The sequence below is a fragment of the Centroberyx gerrardi genome, chromosome 1 (assembly GCF_048128805.1).
Source record: "Centroberyx gerrardi isolate f3 chromosome 1, fCenGer3.hap1.cur.20231027, whole genome shotgun sequence".
NCBI lineage: Eukaryota > Metazoa > Chordata > Actinopteri > Beryciformes > Berycidae > Centroberyx > Centroberyx gerrardi.
Genome location: NC_135997.1, coordinates 1004604 through 1020250, shown reverse-complemented (window position 1 = coordinate 1020250; position 15647 = coordinate 1004604). Strand labels below are relative to the sequence as shown.

Here is a 15647-nt window from a genome sequence, read left to right as displayed (position 1 = left end):
ATGTCACCACTAAAGATGTTGGTATGAAAATACATTTTTTTATAGTCAAATAGGTGTATGGTATGATGGAATGAGATGAAAAGGCATTTCAGTGTGACTTTAACAACAAATTCTTATTTACACAGACAGCCTGGCATGAGGTTGGTATGGAAGCCCATTCCCGCCACTCAATAAAATAAAAAAACGACTAAATTGTGAGTTTATTTCTCACAATTCTGACTTTTTTTCTCACAATTTAAGTTAAATAAATTCCACTGGTCAGTTCCAGTTGCAGGTGTGTTAACCAGTGAAATCAGCTGCTGACTGAATCCCTGCACTCCTGCTTCATTACAGCACTGCAAACTGAGCAGCATACTGTCTGTTTCAAATGTAGATAGTCTATACACTTTTAAAAAAAATAATAGCAATAATAATGAAAAACAAAATTGTATAATTGTAGCCATTTTTAACTCATTTAATCACTCAATCCTCAAATTTCTAGCCATGACCTAAAGTGTAAAGGGCTGGAAATGAGTATTAGTGTAGTAGTGAGTATTAGTGTTGTATGTAAAAATGCAGACCTACTTTTGAAACAGGTTGTATAATAAATAGAAGAATTATTCATGTGGTGTTGATTTATTAAACATGTATGTCAATCAAAGCAAGTGATGACATTTATGTGGATCAATGCATGTTACCTGAGTACAAATCAAGCAGAATTAAAAAAGTACATATAGATCTCACAGGAGGCTGAAGATGATCAAACAACAAACGAGAACTATGATTTGGTCAAAACAAAGTAGAAATAAGTTTGATTAGGAAACATGATTAGAGTTAATACTTCCATTTACACCTTTTAATGGAGTGATGTGTGTATTTTTCCTCACACAGACAGACAGGAGGGATGCTGACATGAAAGCAAATTTAAAAGTGTGTGTTAGTGTAAAAAAATATATTTTGTCAGTACTGTCAAACTACTGTCAATTTCATTAGTCCAACAGAATACCAATATCAAAGGTATGAAACTGAAAACTGACAAGCTCACTCGAGCCGCTGTAACTTCTGTCCTGCTGAGGAAATAAATTATGTTTTTGCACTCAGTCCTGCAGTAAAAATCATAAGCGAATGATACAAAATTTCAACGTGCTTAAAAATCAATAGTGAAATCAATATGGGGTCACCTTCCAACAGATGGGACACCTAGCACTCTATTTTAAAAGGAAGTTCACCCTCAGTGGCTGTAATGAATATTTGAGATACTTAATGCAGTAAATATTGGTCTTTTCCTGTCATAGTGCAATCGTTTGGCTTTCAGATGACTTGGATTATTCTGCATGAGCTGTTTGGAGTCATTTTATTTTAATTTTCATGTTTTTGCTGTTTTTGGAAGTCTACAGAACCGGACCCCATTGACTTCAGTTGTTTTGGAGAAGGCTGCTGTGAAGTTGTGCTGGCAGCCTCCCTGTGTGTTATATGGACTAACTTCACCTGTTTCAACTGGCATGAAGGGGAGGAGATGATGACTGAATTTTCATTTTTGAGTGAACTACACTACCAGTCAAAAGTTTGGACACACCACACTTTTCTTTATTTTTACTGTTTTCCACAGAATAATAGTGAAGACATCAAAACTATGAAATAACACAAATGGAATTATGTAGCGACCAAAAAAGTGTTAAACAAATCAAAACTATCTTATATTTTACATTCTTTGCCTTGATGGAAAAGCAAAGACTTTGGAAAGAAATTCATACGTAGGATGAACTTCACTATTTATATTTGTCTAAGAAACACATTTCAAGCATTTAAGCAGAAGCCTTTAGATCAAAATGGCTTTAAGAGAATGAAAAACACAGAACATTCAATCAGGTGTGTCCAGACTGTTGACTGGTAGTGTTTTCCTTTAATCTAGCACACTATCACTTTCATTCCCTTCAAAATCCTTCACAAATACTGAATCTCCTTCACACAGCAGGCTCACACAGTCCAGTCTCTGCCATTCTTCAGTTTGGTCCTCACTGTCTTCATGTAATGTTCTTCCTTCAAACTACTTCCTTAGACGCAGAGGCTCTTCAGGGTCTGTGGAGCATCACTTCAGTGGATCGAAGCAGCTGATTGGATAAAGTCTAGTGGTTAGCGGTCAGCTGGACCGGGTGAAGGCCCGGCGTTGTGCTCAGTTGACCCAGGCGTAAGCGTACAAGCCGTTGTCCTGCCACAGCTGACACCGTGCGGGCGAGTACTTCTGGACCACCGACAGGCTGTGGGACAGGAGAGCAGTGGCTGCTGGGTATTCTGGCCACTGATCCACCATCTTACCTGGAGGAGAGAGGGAAAGTAGGACTTAAATCCACCCTCAAATACTCTGATAGATATCATATTGTGACATTCAGTGCATTCCAGGACTTATTTTGCAGAGGAGTGACCAAGTCAACTTGGCTCGAGTCAGTCTCAAGTCTTGAGGCACAGGTCTCAAGTCAAGTCCCAAGTCTAAATGTAGATTACCAAGTCAAGTCCAAGTCATTAATGTCAAGTCTCAAGTCTAAATGTAGAACAGCAAGTCAAGCAGTCCAGCATCAATTTAATATCTTAAAGAAAACTAAATATCTAGGACTTTTCAATGCAATATGGTTTTAATAGGATAAAAACTTGGTAAGAGCATCATGAGTTTGATTTCTATAATCAGTTTCAACTTCAATAAATTCAATCATTCCATACAAATTCAGAAAACAGAATTTAAATGCAGTCGTCTGCTGGAACAAATCTCATCACTTTCAATCTAAGTCATTTACACAAACACAAGATCTCAAGTCAAGACTTTAGAAACCTTTTCAAGTCATCAAAGTACAAGTCAGAGTCAAGTCCCAAGTCACCAGAACCCAAGTCAAGTCAAGTCTCAAGTCTTCTCTTCATGCATCGAGTCAAGTCTCAAGCAATTAAAACTGTGACTCGAGTCTGACTTGAGTCAAGTGACCCGAGTCACCACCTCTGTTATTTTGTGATGAAGTGTTAAAATACAGTCAGTAATTTCAGACAGAATCTTTTTTGGATCAGTACAGTTGGACAGTTCCCCAGTCAGCGATTTTCCCATCCAGCTGACTGAATCAAATCAAATTCCTGGCCCTCGTGATGCTTCTGCCGTCTGCATCCTCCTCTCTACCAAAATATCATCACCGGTAAATAATCTAACAACATTTGCCCAACACAAATTATGGTATTAAACCAACCATTCTCACATCAGCATCATTATGTCACAGCATTACCAAGCAATCGGTAGTTTTTACCTCATCGCCGCAGGAATTTTATCCCGTCCAGATCGACGATGTCTGTGATTTTCTCCGTCTACCCCGGTTCAATTTACAGCTGGAATTACCTGCTGCATTGTGGGTTAACTCTGATATCCTGGGGTCATTTTAATCTCGTCTACATCTGGTGTTTCACGCAATTACTGGCTTGCAAACCCAGCATCTCCATTACAAGGCCCATAACGTCAGTGGCGGGGTGGAGCGGGATCTCTTTAAATTAGATGGAACTGTATTGATCCCTGTGGGGAGATTAGGCCGTCGCAGCAGCAAAAGTAATAGGATTCAGCAGGGGGAAAACAAAAGGAATATAAGCACACATACAGAATAGGAAATAAGCCTTAAATGGAGGAGAGAGTGCGTTTTGGTGCCAAGAAAAATAGAGAAAATATTGGAAAAGAGAGCAGGAGCTGCTGCGGTGGCATCGCGTAGCGTCTACCTGGATTACCAAGATCCCCCGGTGAAGCGTTTTACCATCCAGATGACTGAAACTACCCGTGTGTTTGGGCAAAATCAAATTACTGACCTCCCTTGGTAATACTAATGCTGTCCGGCTCAACAATACAATAGAAATCCAGTTTGCAGCAGCAGTTTACAGCACAGAGAAAAGTGTGCAGCAGACACACCGACTTTACACCGACTGACATTAATTCACTGACACAATTCAAACCATCAGAAGCGTCCCGCCCCTCCGCACCCCTCCCATCAAATAAAATTGTTTTTCTCTCCCCGACTCATATTCCATTGGTTTAGACCAGTGATTCTCAACCTTTTTCATATCAAGGACCCCTAATTTAGTCCACATTAGAGCCACAGACCCCCATGATGAGATTTTATCTCTTGGACCCAAATCTGAGAATATTTTTATTGTTAGATATGATTTTGTCCAGAATTCCCAAAATATCTGTATTGTAGGTAGAGAGATAACAGTGAAACTATGATCAAAACAGTCACATTATCTAATTGTGTTAACTTCTTGTATTTATCAATTTGCTGGGGACCCCCTGAAACCCCCTCAAGGACCCCTTGTGGTCCCCGGACCCCACGTTGAGAACCACTGGTTTAGACCAGGGGTTCTCAAACTTTTTTATTAAAGGTCCACTTATGAATTTTACACAAGTTCAATGGTCCGGAACAATGCCAGTAAAACACACTGACATAAATCAATGTCCATAACTTGGCCGTAACATAACGCGCGGCACACACCAACACACACAAACACACATACACACACACACACACACACACACACACAAGCGGCTCCGTGAAAGTAAAAATTAAGGATGGTTAACTTGCGCTCTGCAATGCGTGTCACACATGCACTCGCACACACAAGTAATATATGCACGTTGAATCACACAGCGTGTCGGACACAAGAAAATTATATATATATATATTCGTACATTAACTAACGTTACATTAACTTACCGTATTTCCTCTAATATTGGCCCGGGCCTTTATTTACCTCAACTGCAGAGGGTACCAGGCCTTTATTGGAAGCAGGCTTATATTAGAGACGGGCCTTTATTTCTAATTCCCTCTGTTTGATAAGTATATTTGCTCATATTTTAGTACGAAGCCTCCTTGTTTTCTGATCTGCTTCTGTTGGGGTTCGTTAGGTAGACGTTTTTTTGTTACTGCAATGCATTACAATAATTACGGTAATAGACGACGGCATGCTCCAGAGACTTCCGCCGGCCGAGCCGTCTTGTGGCACTTGTACGTTACTACAAACTAGAGTTACATTATATAACAGGCAGCAGGAGTTTACCGGTATCCACCGTTGTTTTTTCCTTTGTTTTTTTCCCCGGCCTGTATTTGGGGCCGGCCTTTATTTGTTTGTGTCGACCACGCCCCCGGCCATTATCGGAGACCCGGCTTTTAATTGACTACCGGCCACTATTAGAGGAAATACGGTATGTCTAATGTGACACAAGCTCCGGTCCCTCACTGCATTATGTCCCGCCCCAACATCCTGTTTCAACAGGAAAATGCATCAAATCCAGGAAGTAAAGATGCTGTTTCATGGGGTCTTTAACAGGTCCTCTGTTACATTTTACCATTAAATTGAGAAATGCCATTCTCGTTGCACTGGACCATAACGGCAACTCGGAAAACGGAAGTTCACACACACTCGGCGGTGGGAAGCATCCTCACCCTCTTTGGCGAAGTGGACCAGGTGGTGAGTGAAGAGATCCTGGAAGTCCTTGTCCTGAGGGGAGAGCGGCTTCCCCAGCACAGAGTCCAGCCCCCCAAAGAAAGCCACAGCGTCCAGGCAGTGGAAGGAGAAGCGGCCGGGGAACGGGATCAGAGCGCCCGAGGCGTTGGCGGCGGCGGACGGCGTGTGTGTCACCACGTAGCGATACACAGGACTGTGCAGGGCCGCTGGGGACAGGGAGACGTTTATTATGACAACAACAACTCAGAGTGACAAAATAGTGATGAATACTGTGTGACATCAACTTTTTAACCTATACATATCTGTAGAATGTAGGGTTAGACAGATATATGGGTTTGCATTTATAGTAATATCTGATATCTGCCAGTCATGTCATCCACTGATCACTGTAAAAACTGTGAAATTTGATTTTCTTTGCACATTTCATTTATTTGTTCATTTCATTTATTTGTCATTTCATAATTGTTCAATTATGTTCTTTGTAAATTAATTCTTCATTTAACAGACTAAATCATCCCAAAATTTCACCCACCACTGAATAGGTGTTGTGGGTCACCCTGCCTTAAGGAGTTTTAGTGTCCCATGATGGTCTTAATGCTGTTTCTGAGGACTTTCCACCCTGACAAGACTAAAATTCTGGGAAAAACACTGAAACCTCGTACTTTTTTGGCATGAGCATGGTTCAATATCAGCATAAAATATTGGCTATTGTCAATTTCATTCTACAAATGTTGCTATCAACCATCAGAAACCTGACTATATAACTGACTGCATGTAATTAGCCTCCCACCAGGATTCTGCAACCATGGAGATTTTCCACAGAAAACAGGTTGCAGAACATAAAAATAGCCAATGAGCCATGCAGAAAATCACCCAAAATGCCCTGCAATTGCCCATCACAACAGCTAAATGTCAGTTTACTCAGAGCCTCGCCTTGTACCCCATGGAGCAATTTTAACAAACCCTAGAGGCACAAAATCTAAATTAGGCAGCATTTCTGCAGCACAGAGAATGCAACCTTATGTACAAAAACCTGGCAGCTGAAGAGAGAGAGAGAAGGGTGCAAAGTTTTGTTATTCACAGCAGAACTGCTTGTAACATCGGCTTTCTGCTAACTGGCTAATGTACAGCATGCAGGCAGACAGACCGTTAGCTGCTGCTGTCAGGAGAGAAATGGCAACACACTGCCAGCTATTCTGAAACCCCAGTGTTGTGCTTTGCAGGCTCGGCTACATTCGATATGAATTAAATAAATCAATTAAACATACATGTAGCCAAACTGTGTTCACATCACCTCCAATATATCCTGTGTGCACATGAGGAGCGCTTTTTTGGGGTTTTTTTGTGTTTCATTTCCAAGAAAATCCATGGAAATGCGGGTCGCCGACACTCCAATGACTTATTTGACTTAAGACTTAGTCAAACAAAAAAACAGGAATTAAGTCTCTCTTTTTAATCTCTGCAGAAGACTGTAGAAAATCCAACAGTCATGGAATTTGAAACATCTATCACAGATTTAATGAGTTTTACGATGGGACAAGCCTCTGCGCAGCACGTGTCCCGCAGCAGCGTACCTGCAGCCCTCCAGGCCAGGTCGTTGTTGGGACAGGTGACCCTCATGTCGGAGACCATGGTGGTGTAGGCCCGCTCCTGACAGCGGTCTGTGGTGGGACACGGGGCCGAGCTGGGGTAAAGTTTCAACGCCTTCTTGGGCAGATCCTCGCTGAAGGTGCTGAGTTTATCTGAGAGATGCAGCAGAGAGGGGGGGGGGGGGCAGTTAGCATACAGTGTGTCAAGGAATCTTAAGCAACTAGCACTACAGTATTGAGACAGAGGTGTTAGTAATCCAAAATTGGTTTTGGTTTTTATTATACGGCCTGCAGATTCATAACTTCTGAAAACAAAATCTCAGTCTTCCTCATTAGTGAAGTCCGTTAAGAATCAACAGCACAAAAAACTTTAGCTGTCTCACTTCACTCACTTCCTCTGTAAACAAAACAATTTACGCTCAGAGTCTCATGGGAAGAGATGTTCTGCCACTGAAAGTAGTTCCACAGGGCGCTTTATTTTTGTCTATTTTACCAACTAACTAACCACCAGCCTTAGAGCCTTATTTCCTCACTTTTAGTATAATGCTAGTCGTCTACAGTGACTTAAAGATCCAGTGCAATGATTTCAACTCAGTCAGGAAAAGTTTGATGTTGATCTCTAACACAATGAGCATCATTTTCTTTTCAGTTTTTGATGGTTAGATGGAACAAAGCTTGCAGGACTGAGTCAGAGCCATTTGTTTCTGTCTTTGGGGAACAAATATCCAGAGTTGGAACTTCTGCATCCAGCAGCAATGGAGGCAGGAAGAGGAGATTTTGGCAACTTTGGCCAAGTAGCTGGCTGGCTATTGTCTGACAGACTATGGGACACCTCATTAACTAAGCATACTGTCGACCAATCAGAGCATTCATTAAAACCTGGGTGCAGGTGACATCATTTACACCAGGAAGTAGACGGAAATTCTAAATCTGTTTGATTCTGTTGAAACCAGAGGGAGACTTTTTCAAAGGCCGTTAGTCAAATTTCCACAATGCTGACAGTATACTATAATTTGGGTAACTTTACATTAACAGGTCCTTTGTTAAATTACACCATGAAATTGAGAAATGCACTTCTCATTGCACTGGACCTTTGACACACTGTATGCTAAAGCATTAGCATGCGCACCGGACAGAGCGATCTACCGGAGACACAGAGATGATTTTGGTGCCGATCCTCTCGTCACATATTGGGTAAAACGACCAATGGGCCAAACTCCCCAAAAGTAGGTGTAGCACTTAAATAGTTCCATGTAGGGCTGGGTGATACTGACAAAATCAAATATCACAATATTTTAAGACAGAATACCTGGATATCGATAATGTGACGATATTTTGGGGATGAGTGTTTGTGCTTTCATAAGATATTTACACACAAAATGTTTTTGAAAAGTAATGATCATTAGTAATCAGTAATGTGTAATCAGTACTAAGTAATGTGGATATGATGAGCAGATAAAGCCAATCATTGTTCATTTTACTCAAAATTGTATCACTTTACTGTAACGCCTTTAAGACCAGGAAGAAGAAGTGACATTTAACTTATTTCACAGTATTATGAATCAAAATCCCAGACGATATCTGGTCTGATATCACGATATCGATATTACGATATATCGCCCAGCCTGTACTGTCAGACTGAACTGTCAGATATTCACACAGAAACCCTTACCTGTTACAAACCACTCGTAATCTCCCCATGTCCACATAGAGATGTTTTCAGACGGAGGGCTGCAGAGGGAACACAGATTCTCATTACAGTTGCATTACAGTATCAGCTGACAGTGACGAGTGCGGAGCGGGGGCGGAGCGCTCACCTTAAGTCCGTCTCCTGCTCTGTCGTCCCAATGAGGAAGGGAACATCGCTGTATTCTCCTCCCATCTCCCAGGTCTCAAAGGGCGGGGCCGGCAGGACGTAGCCGTCCACCACCGCCACCGGACCGATGAAACGCCCTCTGGTGGGCAGGTCCAACAGGTCGTCTGCTGCCCAGGACGGGTACTCCTGCCACGGGACGGCCTGGGAGGGTGAAGAGCCAGATCCACGTAAAGCTTCGTTCAAATCGCTGGCTTAAAATAAAGACGGCAGGGTTCGACCAGTATGGGCTTTTGAGAGCTGATGCCAATATTTAAACTGCTGATGGCCAATATTTTGTGCTGATATTCAACATCTTGAAATTTGACAATTTTTATGCCCAAAGAATTCAAAGCACTCAAGTGTTTTCCCCAGAAATGTTTCCTTGTCAGGGTGGAAAAGCCTCTGAAACAGCATTTAGAGCATCATGGGACACTAAAACTCTCCACTGAAACCAGACTGATGAATTTATTTTAGTGTCAGCAGCTCTTTAAGGCAGAGAGACCCACCACACCTATTCAACTCTGGGATACGTTACTGCTTTTAAATTAAGAATTAATTTACATAAAACAACATCATTCTGATGTGATGTTTTTGTTTTATTGATGTGATGCACATGAAGGTGATGTTGTGTTTTAATTGGTGAGACCAAAGACAATTTTCCTGCCTTGGTGGGACAATTAAGTTTTCTATTCTACTCTAATCTATTCTATTCTTCTCTATTCTATTCTATTCTATAATTTAACAACTAAATGAAAAACTAAAATGTGCAAAAAAAAAAATGTAATTTCATTGCAGGTTTTACAGAGTGATATTATGTAGCTGTGGTCAGGGAGGACACTGACTGGCCGACATCCAATATTTAATAAAAGCCTAATGGGGATTTTTGGTGTAAAATCTGAGCAAAGTTCTCTTTTCTATCAAAGCGGAGTGGCAGTTAAACAAATTGATGTAACCGCATCAAACTCCAATAACAGAAAAATCTAGTTCATTAAAGTGCAGTAGTAATTGTCTCACTGGAAAATTAAAGTTCAGCACTTCATTTCCTAACATGCATTATTCATGCTTCATCTTTTGGTCGTAGTGAGACATTTTGAATGCATGTTCTTTTCAAAATTGCTCTAATTTTGCCTTTCTTGACAAGACGTCTTACACCAAGTCCCCTTTCAATACACCTTAATGGGTTTTTAGAGAGTAAGGTGGACTTTCAGAGAAAAAAAACGTCCTTCCATCACTATATATAAAAGTACAGAGGGTACACTTCTCAGTATTTAAATAAAAAAAAACAGTAAAATCAGAGAGGAGACAGTTCTGGTCTCATACCTGGACTTGGTGGAAGATCTTCTAATAAAGCTAAAGTAAGAAACATTCTGAAATGTTTATCAAAATGTCCCACTCTGCCTTAAAGATGAATTATGAATAATATATTTAATGAAATCCTGGAAAATTATCTTTCCAATGAGGCAATTTATCCCCAGTCAGTAAAGAGAGTGGCTACTGTACTTTTATTATAACTAGATATTTTCTGTAATTGGAACTTTATCCCATTAACTGCCACTTCACTTTGACAGAAAAAGTGAGTACTGTGCCCAGATTTTACATGAAAAATCCAACTAATTTGAACTCATTTTTTAGTGCAAGAAAATGTGCAAAAAGTCAAGGGGGGTGAATGTTTCTTTACCACCTCACGTCTCCTACCTGCAGAATCTGTGTGGCAGAGAGCCTCCTGAGGCAGGCCGCGTCTTTGCAGCCCGTCTTCCTCAGGAAGACCAGGTTGTCCGTCTCGGCCTGCTGCAGCGTCGCGTTTAACACGTAGGAGCCGCTCATGTCCACCGCCGCGTGGAAGAGACCCTTCGCCAGGGGGGACGTCATCAGAGCCCACACCGAGGTCCCGCCTGACGCAGACCGATTAAAGACAAGTCAACGTTGTCGTCCCACACGCATGGCGCAGGCGACCCTCGGGTCAGTCAGTAAGCAGATGCATCATCCCTCCAGGTTTCATCAAAGTCAGATTAGGGGTGTGGCAGTTATGGCCTTTAAAAAGTTTTACATTTTGACCTTTAATAATAGCGCCTCCCTCAGGCCAGGCAGTGTAATGTTTTTAAACACCCATCATCCCTCAAGTTTTGTCAAAATCCAACCAGCGGTGTCTGAAAGATCATATTCTAGTTAAAAAATGTTACCTTTAATTATAGCGCCCCCATTAGGCCAATCAGTGTATTTTGTAAGGATCTGTAAGGAGCTCAATATGTGTAGTAAGTTTTATGTGAATCATAAAGGGGGGCGGGGCGACATATACATATATATCGAATATATGATATAATATACTGTATATATTATATATTGAATATCACAATATTTCAGTATCGAATATCGGGCCAAGCCTAGTGTCAGTCAGTGTGTCGGGCCTCTCACAGCACACAGAACAATCGTCCCTCCAAGTTTCATTAAAATCCAAAATCCAGATCACATTCCAGTTAAAAACCTTTGCCCTTTAATTCTAGCGCCCCATCAAGCCCATCAGAGCTACACCACATTCATCACAGCTGGTGCTGCTGGAAAATAATAAATGTTTTATGGCAGGTTTCACAGACTTGGCTGTGCCACAGAGCCCAATAACACATTTCATGTACTTTTCATTATTTTCATACCTGAGCTTTGTCCAAATATGGTGACCTTCCCAGGGTCTCCTCCAAACGCATGGATGTTCTTCTGGACCCACTGCAGCGCTTTTATCTGGTCCATGAAGCCATAGTTCCCTGTGTGTGTGTGTGGGCAAAAGGTGGCACATCGATTAGCAACGAGGACCTGCGCTGATGTGGCCTTATTTCCGACGCCCCATTTCCTCCATCAGAAACAAACCCACGGACTGTCGTGTTCTGGGAAGCTTGAAGTAAATTTAACTCTTTTCAAGCTGAGGGAACAAGGAAATAGGGCATGGAATTAGGAGTATTCAAAATTAGAAATGTGAGCGTGGGAGAAGTGGAGAGGGAGGCGGCTCCTGGAAGATGAAAGGATTCATGTGCCGTGCATCACGTCATGCACGGCTCTGCTTTTATGGGTCACTGCATATCAAGGTTACAGAAGGTCTGCCTGTTTACGCAACACAAAGTACCCAGCTTGACACACGCTAATTTGCATGTGTCCCAAAAGCATGCCGGGTAACTAAACTGCAAACATTAACATGGAAAAGACACCGGCAGTACCTCGGTACCAAGAGAGAGAAATGACCTCCAGTTATCCAAATCACATTAACATTCATTAAGTATTCATATCTTAATGGAAAGGTATACAGACTTTTAAACATTCAACAGGACCGGGAGTGCAGTGTAAACACTATAAATATTTTAAGGGTCTATTGAAGTGGTAAATAGCTTGTAAGAAAATGGCAACCATGCCCATTATAACTCTTTCTTAAACACAACACAATACACTCCAGTGGTCTAAGATAAGATCAAAAACTTTTTTCCTTTGTAACTTGATCTTGGTCTTAATTCTCCTTTTATGCATTTTAATTCTTTAATTATTCTCTCTTTTTCTATACTTTATCTCCTTGTTTTTTTATTTATATTATCCTGCATTTCTTATCTAATGTCTTTATATACCTTGTGTAAAGCACTTTGAATTGCCTTTGTGTACAAAATGTGCTACATAAATAAACTTGCCTTGCACTTCTTGAACAGTCTCTTGATTCTAAGGCTGCGTTCACACCCAGCATGTTTGGAGTGGTTTATTCAAACTCTGCAGTGTTTACTCCTTTAGTTGGATTCATTTGGTCAGGTGAGAAAAATGTGATTCGAACTCAGTTGGCACCATAACGCCTGAAAAGTCTCAGTCCTCTAACAAGAGAACTGCTGAGCGGTTTGTTAGGAGTGAGAACGTAATCCAACACTACAGGAAACAACTCTTAACCTCAAGGTTTTATGGGTAGAGGGAGACGGATGTTGATCTGATACCCAGCAGTTCCTCATGCTTGGAAAGCCTAGCAGAACAAAACGAACTATGTCTTCATGTGTTCTTAACTGGTAGGAACACCAGAGAAGAAGAGACAGACAAGTCCATCATGCTGAGCTAAAGGGACTGGAATCAGGTTTGTTTTAACCCCTCCACCACCAAATCTCTAACCTGGCAGGATGACAGGTTACAAAAATGGCCAATAAACAAGCTTTTTGTGAGTCATGTGACTGGTTTGCTTGTATTTGGGCAGTGTGAACCTAAACGAACCGAATACAAAAATGCAACAAAGCCAAGATGGTGGAGACCAAAGAAAACAAAGTGTATTAACAGCAGCAGGGACCGACCTGAGGAGTTGGTGGGAGAACCTTCTCTCAGCACCTCCAGGGCCAGGAAGCCGAAGGCGTTGAGCCTGTAGTTGAAGCTGACATAAACCATCCCTGTGTCGGCGGCCAGCTGCTCTGTGGGTGAGTAGCCCTCTTCTCCTCCACTGAGCATGTGCAGGTAGCCTCCGTGGATCCACACCATGACGGGCAGTCTGACCTCAGGCTGCAGGCTGGGCGTCCACACGTTGACGAAGAGGCAGTTCTCCTGGCCCGTCACCTTCCCCGAGCCCGACAGCGAGCGGACCTGCGGGCACACGCTGCGGAAGCGGCTGGCGTCTCCGAATCCGTTCCCGCACCGCGGATCGGCCGGCGGGGCCCAGCGCAGCTCACCGACCGGAGGAGCAGCGTAGGGCATGCCCTTGAAGGAGTAGGCTCCATTTTTCTACAAAGGAGAATAACAATCACTGTCATTTTACTAAGAGCGACACTAAATAAGCCAAAAGGATCAAGCAAAAACTCATAGACCCAGATTCACTAGAGGTTTGCACGGGGAAAAGTGCACAATATATCACTAAAATGACCAAATCTGGATGCAACGTTATTCACTAACTGTGAAAAATAAAGCCTCTTTGCGCTTGTCATGGTCATGCGTATTTAAATTATATGTAAATCTCATTATTTTGCCCACATAACAGTTATTTGTAGGCAAGGCCATGCAAATTGAGACTGCGCCAAATTCACTGAAACGTCAAAACACCAACTCTCCTAAATCACTGCAGTGCACATCAGATCTTTTGAAAGGTGGCACTAAGAGTTTGTCTGCTGTCACGCTGCAACACTCAGCATCAACAGCAAGTCAGACAAGTAGGGCAGAAGCTTTTCCATCCAACAATCTCAAATCACATCAGAGAACGCTCCAATTATAAAGGGCCTTTAGGGCGCAAGGTTGCCAGCCTTAAAGTCTTAAAGCTGAAGCAGCAACTTATGCTTGCAACTGGTGATGAAGGGGTTATTCATTTACACAGCGCTCTTTCTGAGGGCTTGTTTGTGCCACAACTTGATTTGCATTAATTTCTTAGAGAATATGATGAATACTTTGCGCTCTTAGTTCAAGCAACTGAGGCGCAAAAAAAGCACAGATTGCTCTCGCAACGCAATCTTAGTGAATCTGGATCATAGTGTCTTACTTACTTTACTTACTCCTCTTCCCCTATGGGACACAAGGCTGGATCAGACTATTAGAGTAATGCCACCTGTTCATAACTATCATAATTATGAGTATTTATTCACAAAGTGGTAAAAACAACTGTGAAAGTTGGAATCTTCTATGATAAGTTGCCAAGATGGATGTTTACGGGGCAAAGCATGAAGGAAAAGGCGGCGGACAGGAAGCTGTGTGAAGGTCAAAGTGATGTAAGCATCAACTTTGAGCTAATAAATTAATTAAAGCATCAATTACATGCTGGATGTGGATTTCCCCTCTCCATTCTGCTGCTGCAACACTAAGTAGCTCTCCGCACAAGAAGCACTTGAACGCACGTCAAGTCAGATTTATGACTTCTGAACTAGGAGCGTCCAAGGAGCACCTGAAGGCACCGTCACCACCCTCCTCCGCCCGCCGCGACGAGAGCGTGAACTCACGTGTCGTCCCTGGAAGTCTCCGCAGGCGGTGGACACCTGGGTGAGGCCGGCGGGCAGCGTCTGGGCCACGTAGGCCAGGTAGCCGGCCAGGCTGAGCAGAGACAGCACCGCCAGGCAGAGCAGGAAGACGCAGCGGCGGGACAGGACCAGGAAGGGGCTGATGTAGTGTCTGTGATGGACGTACTGCACCTCCTCCTCCCCCTCCTCCTGCACCAGGTAGCGGTACTCGGTCCTCTCGGGGACCTCAAACGCGTCCTCATTCATCTCCACTCTGGGACAGAAAGCACACAGAGCAACAGTACGGTCCAGTTCACAGGTGCAGGAAAACAAACATGAACACACAACTGTACACAAAACACTGAGTCACACATTAACATCATCACTGTCCTTACACAGAACAGCATTAACATAAACAGCACTAACAATGGACCGGTAGTCTGGGTAGTTCACTCCAAAGCTCTCAGATACATACAGCTTTGAAGAAAAGGTGTGTGTGTGTGTGTGTGTGTTTCCATGCTCACATACTGTATTTCCCTGTGTGTGTGTGCATACCTTTTAAAATAAATCTTCTGACAAATAAGGCACTTATTTTTTTTGCTTTGTGAATGAGGTTATAGTCTGGTAGAATGGCGCTGCTCATCATTGCTTAAACGTTTGACCGCTGAGTAATAAGGAGGCAGGAGGGGGTGTTGGTAATAATAATAGGCGGATATGCTTGCTCCTCATGCACCATCCGGGACTGAGCTACATATTTGGAAATGCATTAGCAGCGGATGGGTTGGTACAGTACTCTGCTGCTGGGAATGAATCTGTTCACGTTTCCAAATA

The 15647-nt window shown here is 42.5% G+C and overlaps 1 protein-coding gene across 1 annotated transcript; it reads right to left on the bottom strand.

Annotated features, from left to right (window-relative positions):
* Positions 1-578: 578 nt before the first annotated feature.
* Positions 579-15089, bottom strand: LOC139930086 (para-nitrobenzyl esterase). The gene is made up of 9 exons (XM_071923167.2): positions 14820-15089; positions 13200-13620; positions 11550-11657; positions 10597-10793; positions 8864-9063; positions 8719-8777; positions 7032-7199; positions 5436-5663; positions 579-2295 (listed from the first exon to the last, which is right to left on the bottom strand). The coding sequence occupies exons 1-9, from the start codon at positions 15081-15083 to the stop codon at positions 2153-2155; spliced, it is 1788 nt and encodes a 595-aa protein (XP_071779268.1). The 5' UTR covers positions 15084-15089; the 3' UTR covers positions 579-2152.
* Positions 15090-15647: the final 558 nt, after the last annotated feature.